The sequence below is a fragment of the Danio rerio genome, chromosome 13 (assembly GCF_052040795.2).
Source record: "Danio rerio strain M-AB ecotype USA chromosome 13, GRCz13ab, whole genome shotgun sequence".
In the NCBI taxonomy this organism is placed as follows: Eukaryota; Metazoa; Chordata; class Actinopteri; order Cypriniformes; family Danionidae; genus Danio; species Danio rerio.
In genome coordinates this window covers 2,850,001-2,860,000 of record NC_141033.1, presented here as the reverse complement: position 1 = coordinate 2,860,000, position 10,000 = coordinate 2,850,001, and the positions used below count along the sequence as shown (strand labels likewise).

The 10,000-nt window shown below is 33.9% G+C and overlaps 2 protein-coding genes across 3 annotated transcripts in view; one reads left to right on the top strand and one right to left on the bottom strand.

The window, feature by feature from the left end:
- The window catches only part of arfgef3 (ARFGEF family member 3), a 973,876-nt gene that overhangs the window by 481,996 nt on the left and 481,880 nt on the right, over positions 1-10,000 (bottom strand). The gene's annotated exons all lie outside the window — the stretch shown is intronic.
- eml4 (EMAP like 4) overlaps positions 1-10,000 on the top strand; it is a 110,349-nt gene that overhangs the window by 64,797 nt on the left and 35,552 nt on the right. For both annotated transcript variants that reach the window (NM_001442703.1, NM_001442702.1), the window contains 2 exon segments: positions 6,140-6,274; positions 9,969-9,994. In NM_001442703.1, the coding sequence (NP_001429632.1) occupies positions 6,140-6,274; positions 9,969-9,994 (161 nt within the window).

Here is a 10,000-nt window from a genome sequence, read left to right as displayed (position 1 = left end):
AATTTGCTTACTTTTAATGTTGCAGAATTAGTTTTCTCGGATATCGAAGATGGTTTTAAATATTGATATTTTTTAAGGTATCGTGTTGCTTTTGGAAATTCCAGTATCGTGAAAACACCATTCCACGCGTCGCCTCTCGTTAGGGTAACATTGGAGCTCATTGGCCCAATTTTACTTCATTTGCATAATTTTAATATTGCGGAAATTGTTCCCTGTGGTATCTAATGGTATCAAAAATGTATATTTTTCCAAGGAATCGTATCAAAAATGGAAATTCTAGTAGCTTAACAATACTATTCAGTACATCGCATCTCGTCAGGTTTACGTTGGAGCTCATTGGCCTGATTTTACTTCATTTGCATACTTTTAATGTTGCGGAAATTGCTTTCCTAGGTATCAAAAATGGTATCAAATATCGATATTTTTCAAGGTATCGTATCAAAGTTGGAAATTCTTGTATCGTAACAACACTATTCTACACATCGCCTCTTGTCAGGTTAACGTTGGAGCTCATTGGTTTGATTTTACTTGATTTGCACACTTTTAGTGTTATTGAAATTGCTTCCTGCGGTATCGAAAATAGTATCAAATATCGATATTTTTCAAGGTATCGTATCAAAGTTGAAATTCAAGTATCTTAACAATGCTATTGCTCACGCCGCATCTCGTCACGTTGATGTTAGAGGTCATTGACCTGATTTTACTTCATTTGCATGCTTTTGCATAATGTTGCTGAAATTGTTCCCCTCGCTATCGAAAATTCTATCAAATGTCAACATTTTTCAAGGTATCGTATCGAAGTTGGAAATTCCAGTATCGTAACAACACTATTCCTCATGTCACCTTTTGTCTGTTTAACGGTGGAGCTCATTGGCGTGATTTTAATTAATTTGCATACTTTTAATGTTGCGGAAATTGTTCCCGTCTGTATCGAAAATAGTATCCAGTACCGTTATTTTTCAAGGTATCGTATCAAAGTTGGAAATTCAAGTATCTTAACAACGCTATTGCTCACGCCCCCTCTCGTCACGTTAACGTTGGAGCTCATTGGTCCAATTCAGTGTGTAGAATCTGTGTCATCTAAAGAGAGTGCTTTAGTTGGTTATTCAGCAACGAATCAGAGCGCGAGAACAAAAGTTGAAGTGACGAACCCAAGTTAAAAATTCAAGTCAGGAAGGAACACAAAGAAGCTGGCTGCAATTTCTGAATATTTTCAAACAAAATGGATTAGATAGGATGGTGTGTGTGTGTGTGTGTGTGTGTGTGTGTGTGTGTGTGTGTGTGTGTGTGTGTGTGTGTGTACATTGTATTTATTCCAAATGTCTCCACAAGTATAGCAATGCCGGTAACTTTTGACCTTATGGAGACATTTTATTTAGTCAAAAAGCTCAAAAATAACACAGAATGAAGTTAAAAATGTAAAAACGTTGATTGTTTCCTGTGAGGGTTAGGTTTAGGAGTTTTATGGGGGAGAGGTATTCAATATAACTTTTGTACAATATAAAAATCTTTACGTCTGAGAAGTCCCCATAAAGATAGCTGTACAAGTGTGTGTGCGCATGTTATTTTTTTGGATCCACCCTGAAGAGCTCAGTAATGAAAAGCAGATGTGACATCTCCTCAGATCTTTAGTCAGGCTAACACATTAAACATAGCCATTCTTCAACACCATCAAACTTCATCAAAGCAAACTTCTAGCCTGTATTTAATAACCCGAGATCCGCCAGTCCAGATCTTTATATGGACTCTCCAAGCTGTCCTATCCAATTAGCTGAAGGCTAGTGGAAAACCAATTAGCCGTTTCCTTAATGTCATTTCAGGGCCCGATCCATGCTCGTTAGATGAGGCAACAAGAAAATGATTATCCGGCTCTGGCCACAGACACATTACTTAGAAAGAGCCACTGCAAACTATGAAGCGCTAGCGGAGATGAAGATTTCCTACTGTATGTCTACTATATATGGAGCAAAATGTGTGCCAAAAATTCACAAACAAATTCAGGTATGTCGCTGGTTACACTAGATTTGGTGTATTTTCAAGGGTTACATGCAGGTGGACTTCATTTATACATCTTTCTCTTTGTTGAGCGATTCACTGAAAAAACATAATTCACTGGATTTACTACATTTTTTTAAGGTTAGTGGTTTTAAACATTTTTATGGGCTGAATTTAAACAAACAAATAAAATTTTGTAATGTTCAACTTAATTTGTTTGTTTAAATTTAGCCCATATATATGGTTTGCAACCACTTACCTTAAAATCTTTTTAGTAAATCCAATGAATCATTGTTCTTTTCGAAGCAGAAGAAACTGCTGGATTTGTTTGTGAAATATTGGCACAAGTTTCGCTCCATAACCAGCTGGATTTGTTTGAAAAATTTTGACACAAATTTCACTCCATAACTAGCAGAAACTTTTGTGAATTATTAGCACAAATTTTCGGTCCATAACCAGCTGGATTTGTTTGCGAAATGTCAACACAAATTTTGCTTTTTAACTAGCTGGATTTGTTTGTGAAACATTGGCACAAATTTCACCCCATAACTAACAGGAATTGTTTGTGAGTTATTGGCACAAATTTCGCTCCATAACCAGCTGGATTTGTTCGCTCTATAACTAGCTGGATTGGTTCGTGAAATGTTGCCACAAATTTCACTCCATAACTAGCTGGATTTGTTCGCTCCTTAACTAGTTGGATTTGTTTGTAAAATATTGGCACAAATTTTGCTCCAAATCTAGCAGGATTTGTTTGTGAAATATTAGCACAAATGTTGCTCCATACCTAGCTGAATTTGTTTGTGAAATATTGGCACAGATTGTGCTCCATATCTAGCAAATCAAATCAAAAACAAATAGCTGGATTTGTTCGTAAAATATTGGCACAATATTCGCTCCATAACTAGCTGAATTTGTTTCCAAAATATTGGCACAAAGTTTGCTCCGTATCTGTAATTGTTTGTGAAATATTGGCTCAAATTTTGTTCCATAAATAGCTGGACATGTTTGTAAAATATTGGCACAAATTTTGCTCCATATCTATAATTGTTTGTGAAATATTGGCACACATTTTGCTCCATAAATGACACACTACATTAGAAAAAAGATTTGTCATTTATGAAATCCCATGTCAAGCAGATCATGCAGAAATCGGGAGAAAATCATGTAATCTGTGTCTTAGATGGTTGTTTTATGGTAGAATAGAATCACATGACATCTATAACAGCACCTACACTACAAACAGAAACGATTAAACTATATACATCCCAAGCGTTTCCATGTGGAAGAAGTGTGTATGCTCTGCTCTGGAGAGCTATCCGTCACTTCCCTCCTCTTTTTCCCATGTTTTTGAGACTGGATTTACTGTCTGTGCTGCATCTCTCACCTGCTAATGGCTTAAAGTTCAAAGTATTCTTCAGTTTTAATGAAGGCTAATTAATGCATAAGCACTTGGAAGCTCAGTTGTAGTTTGTCATCTGTATTATTTCTCTCCTTAAGTTATGACTCTTCAAGTGTTTCTCGAAGAGTTTGTTGTGGTTTTTGATTCTTATCTGTGTGTTTTTTTGGCAGACGATATAGAACCCATTGTTAAAAATCATAGTGTGTGTGTGGGTGTGTGTGTGTGTGTATAGTGCACATGTAAAAACTGAAGTGTACTTTGAGCTTGAATGATTGTGTGTTGATCTGTGAGTTTCTGGATCACTTCTGTAGTTATATTTCTGTCAATCGAAAAAAAAAATTGTCTTCTCTTTTTATCTTTAAGTTTAATGTTTTTTTTTCATTTATTACTTCATTTTTCATTTATTCTTATCCCACACAGTCCAAAGACAGGCTGTAGGTGAATTGAATAAACTAAATTGACTGCTGTGTGTGTGTGTGTGTGTGTGTGTGTGTGTGTGTGTGTGTGTGTGTGTGTGTGTGTGTGTGTGTGTGTGTGTGTGTGTGTGTGTGTGTGTGTGTGTGTGTGTGTGTGTGTGTGTGTGTGTGTGTGTGTGTGTGTGTGTGTGTGTGTGTAAATAAGTGTGTACGGGTGTTTCCCGGTACTGGGTTGCATCTGGAAGGGCATTCGCTGAGTAAAACATATGCTAGAGTAGTTGGCGGTTCATTCTGCTGTGACGACCTATGAAAAATAAAGGGACTAAGCTGAAGTAAAATGAATTCATGAATTTGTTTTTCATTTTTTCTTTCTTTTTTTTCCTACGTTCATGAATTTTTTTGTTTTTATTAGTTTTTTTTCTTTCTAATTACAATTTTTGTATTATTATTTTTAGTTTTTAGTTATTAAAAAAGTAATTAGTTATTAGTTTTTCTTCATTTTCTTGATCTATTTTTTCATTGATTCATTTTTTTATTCATTTATAATTATTAATATTATAATATTTATTTATATCATTTATTTTATTATTTTTTTACATTTTCTTAATTTTTTTCTTTCTTTTTATTTATTACTTAATTTTTTGTTCTTTAATTTTTTATTACCTTTTTCTCAATTTTTTTCTTTTATTTATATTTTTATATTTTCACAGATTAATTTTCTTTGATTCATTTTTACATTATTACTATTATTATTACTATTATTATTTATTCTTTCATTTATTCATTAATTTATTGATTTTTTTTGTTTTTCCATTTTCTTTTAAAAATTCTTTTAGTTTTTCTTCATTTATTATTATTATTATTATTATTATTATATTGTTTATTTATATTATTGTTTTTGCTATTTTCTTATTTTTTTCTTTCTTTTTTATTCAATAATTAATTCTGTATTTATTTTTTATTTATTAATTCATTTATTGATTTGTTTCTTTTGTTTTTCCTTTTTTTTTTCTTAATTTTTAAAACATTTCATTGATTCATTTCAGTTTTCTAATTTATTCTTTATTTTTTATATTTATTATTTTATTTGTTCATTTTTTTCATTCATTCATTTTCTTGTCGGCTTAGTCCCTTTATTAATCTGGGGTCGCCACAGTGAAATGAACCGCCAACTTATCCAGCAAGTTTTTATGCAGCGGATGCCCTTCCAGCCGCAACCCATCTCTGGGAAACATTTATTCAATCATTTTTATTATTTTATTGATTCATTTATTTATTTATTTGTTATTAGTTTTTTTTTATTTATTTATTAGTTTTTCATTCATTCATTTATTTTATTTATTTATTATTATTTTTTTTTTCAAAAATATATCTGCATGACCAGTTAATAATGGCCTAACATTTCCTGATTTAGTTTACACAACGTTCAGAATTTCACAAAATTTTTGCAGCTCTGCTCACATTTCAGTTGATTCTCTGTTCGGCTCTTATAGAGAATGAATGGGAAGCGACAGCGTGTGTAATAATCAAGACCTCAGAGACTATTAGTGTAGCACAGAGTGATCCAGAAAGCAGTTTTGCTAACGTTTTCTTCCTGCACACAGCTTCACGTGAGGAAAAAAGAAATGCTCCTCTGTTTTCCCTTTCTAAATCTTGGAGGTGCTTCCTCCTCTGGCTTCTTTTAGCTTGGCCATGCGGCGTCTTTTTTCCCCAAATAATCTCCTGCAGTTCACCGCAGGCCTGGGTTACAGGTTTTCAATCCGTGTGTGTGTTTACTAACTGCAGACTGGACTGTGCTTATACTGTAAATGCATGATCTCTTTACCTCTGGGATGCATCTCTGACTTTTAAGCAGTGATTCTTGTTTTCCGGCTTCCAGTTTGAAATTAATCTAAGATGAGGACTGCTTACTTTGAGTTTGGAGGATTGCTAGTCAATTGACAGACCTGTAAAGCACCTAGTATTTAAATGATTTGATATTGAGTATTTTCATGATACTAGTTATTAAAAATGAGTTATTAAAACTATTACATTTGGAAAATGTGTTGCTGTTAAACAGATATTAGAGAAAAAATATAGAAAGGGTGTTGATAATTCTGACTATATATATATATATATATATATATATATATATATATATATATATATATATATATATATATATATATATATATATATATATTCTCCTCCAAGCTCATGGTGGCTCTTCTCTGAATGTTTGACGCTGCCGCTGGACTCTGACGCTGCCGCTTTTTTCTCCTCTCAGCTTCTCCTCTCAGTCTCTTGTTGTCTGTGAATCGCTGATGTCTTTCTGTTGTCCCTGCAGGGGAAGCAGTGCGAAACGCGGTATGGAGCGTTCTCAGAGCAGCACGTGGGACAGCGCAGACGACAGCAGGAATAAGCTGGTGAAAGCAGCCTCCACTTCCAAACTCTTGTCCAAAGTGGTGAAGAACGCAGAGAAGTGAGTGTTCGGCTGCTTCTGATGCTTTTACCATAGTAAGACTCATGCTCCAGGCATGAGGGAGAGGGGCTCATATGTCATCAAAATCAAGTACAAAAGTACAAAATACTGATCTTTCCCCCAGGATTATGATATTGGTCAAAGACAAGAAATCCTTTTAGTGTCTGTAAAAAATTAAAATTATTTATATATATATATACACAGTTGTTGAAGTCAGAATTATTCGCACCCCTTTGAATTGTTTTTCTTTCCTAAATATTTCCCAAATGATGTTTAACAGAGCAAGGAAATTTACACAGTATGTCTGATAATATTTTTTCTTCTGGGGAAAGTTTTATTTGTTTTATTTTGGCTAGAATAAAAGCAGTTTTACATTTTTTAAAAGCCATTTTAAGGTCAAAATTATTAGCCCCCTTAAGCATTATTTTTTTCTCAGTCTACAGAACAAACTATTATGATTAGAAATGTGTTGAAGAAATCTTCCGTCTATTAAAAAGAAATTTGGGGAAAAAAAAAAAAAAAAAGCAGGGGGGCAAATAATTCTGACTTCAACTGTGTGTGCATGTGCGCGTGTGCGTGCGTGTGCGCGAGTGTGTGCGTGCGTGTGTGCGTGCATACATACTTAAAATAAGAATATAAGAATAAGTTATTATTTCGCATCCACTGCGAAAAAACCTGCAGGAAAAGTTGGCGGTTCATTCCGCTGTGGCAACCCCGGATTAATAATGGAACTAAGCCGACAAGAAAATGAATGAATGAATAAGTTATTAAAAAGACAAGTGGTTTGAATGACGGTGGTGGAATATTAAGATTTTAAATGGCAATTCATGAATATTTTTGGCTTTTGCTGAGATCTTTTAATTTGTCACCAAATCATTGCTTTTATAAATATTGTAAACTTGATATACACTGGTTGATTTTTGTATGGTGTTTTTTAAATCATGTATTATAAATTAAACTTAAAAATGTCTAATTCTAATTAGAGCTGGGCAATTATTGACAATAACGTGATCAACCTTTCAGAACTGTAATTGATCTCATTTTTCCAGGTCAATTCTTTAATTACTTTCCCTACCGGGTGTGGAGTCACGTTGACACTTGCAGTTATGATACTCTTTTACCCAAATGCCAATGTTTTATTCTGCAGTATCAGAACCTGCGGCCTCGTGCCATTGCATGCCTCCCACCAGTGCCGATATACAGCTATATCGCACTGCTACGGGTGTGATATTGCTCATATATATATATATATATATATATATATATATATATATATATATATATATATATTTTTTTTTTTTTTTTTTTTGGCAGTAAACTATTGATGCATGGGTTGATATTTGAATGGTCTTTTGTAAAACATATAATATGAATTAAAATTAAAAGTGACTAATGTACTATTATAATGTATTACACTTCCAGTTTTGATACTCTTTGCGCTTTGCTTTGTTTTTTAGTAGTAAATTCATAGATTTATAGCAAATTAGAAGATGTATCATTCACGAAGTTGTATGTAATAATCTGTGCAAGTTTATTATCTAGCGCAGTATTTGCTGTTCTACTCAATTCACCTTAGTTTGGATTCATTCCTCGACATCAATCCAGTTTCACTACGTAACATGCGAAGAAAAAAAGTCTCTGGATTCCTCGTGAGCCTCGTCATGTGTTATTGCGAATAATCTAATTTATCTGTGACACTTGCTTCTTGCTTGAAAAATGTGAAGAAACTCCTTGTGTAAACCTATTTGACTTTCCTTATTTCATCAAAACACTGAAGCAGATGTTATGCAGGATGTGCTCTGATTTGGGGTCCTTTCCAGTGAGAATTGTTTAAAACAGATCCACACATCATAAAAATAATATTAAAGCATAATAATATAGCTTGCACAACTATTTGGTCTAAATTTTAAGGCTGAAAATTAGTGCCTGTCCTACGGAAACCCGGAAATATTGATAACTAATGCTGTAAATAATTAGATTTGTCAGTTGTAGAAAAAAACAATAATGTTGAAAAAATAATTGGGTGTTTTGTTTATCTGATTTAAAGGGATAGTTCCCCCCAAAATGAAAAAAATACTTTAAGCAATATTTTTTCTCATTGTCTACAAACCATCGTTATACAATAACTTGCCTAATTACCCAAACCTTTCTAGTTAACCTAATTAACCCAGTTAAGCCTTTAAATGTCACTTTAAGTGTCACTTAAGCTGCACTTTAAGTTTTGTTTATCTGATTTAAAGGGATAGTTCCCCCAAAAATGAAAAAATACCCCATTATTCACTCTCGTTTATGTGGTTTTAGACCTTTATGAGTTTTTTTTTCTGTTGAACACAAAAGAAAAGAAGATATTTTGAAGAATGCTGTTTGCTGGCACTCATTGATTTCCATAGTAGGAAAAAAAATACTATTGAAATCAATGGGTGCCAACATTCTTCAAAATATCTTCCTTTGTGTTAACTTAAATATGTTAATTTAAACATCCTGTTGTAAATGATCAGATGTGTCAGTAGTTGGGAAAAATCTAACACTGAACAGGTAAATAGGGTGTTTTTTAAATCTTATTTAAAGGGATTGTTCCCCTAAGAATGAAAATGACCTGATCATTTACTCTCTTTCATGTGGTTTTACTCGTTTTTTTTCTGTTGAACACAAAAGAAAAGAAGATATTTTGAAGAATGCTGTTTGCTGGCACCCATTGATTTCCATAGTAGGAAGAAAATTACTATGGAACTCAAAATGGGTACCAGCGACCAGCATTTTTCAAAATATATTCAAAAAAATATCTAAAAACATGAAAATGACCTGATCGTTTACTCTCCTTCATGTGGTTTGCACCTTTATGAGTTTCTTTTGAACATAAAAAGAAAAGAAGATATTTTGAAGAATGCTGTTTGCTGGCACCCATTGATTTCAATAGTAGGAAAAAAAATACTATGGAGGTCAGTTGATGCCAACAACCAGCAATCTTAAAAATGTCTTCCTTTGTGTTCAAACTCGAACATGTTTTGAGAAGGTAAAGGGTGAGTAAATGTAAGCGGAAGATTCATTTTTGAGTGAACTATCTCTTTAAAGCAGCTTTTAATGGAGAAAAGGCCTTTCAAAGAAACTCTTGTTATTAGCGACACCGGTGGCCGTTCAGTGAACTGCAGCAGCGACTTACTGCATGTTTTGAGCAAGTAAAGCAGGGGTGTCAAACTCAATTCCTGGAGGGCTGAAGCCCTGCATAGTTCCCACCCTGCTCCAACACACTTACCTGTAGGTTTCAAACAAGCCTGAAGGACTCAATTAGTTTGATCAGGTGTGTTTAATTAGGGTTGGAACTAAACCGTGCAGAGCTGCGGCCCTTTTTGAACTGAGTTTGACAACTGTGAAGTAAAGGGTGAGTAAATATAAGCGGAAGTATAATTTTTGAGTAAACCATCCCTTTAAAGCAGCTTTTAATGGAAAAAAAGGCCTTTCAAAGAAACTTTTGTTATTAGCGACACCGGTGGCCGTTCAGTGAACTGCAGCAGCGACTTACTGCTTGAGTTTACATGACGTAAAACAGGATATAATGAGGGATAGTTCTTCTGTGAAAGTCCTCCGAACGGAGACCTTCATGAGTACGCAAATGAACAGAACACATTTTAATTTCACCAATGATTGAATAAACATGCTGCTAATCTTCTGATTTTTCTTCCTGTTTCCTCTTTAGACACAGAGATCCAGTCATCAGCCAAGGTAAAG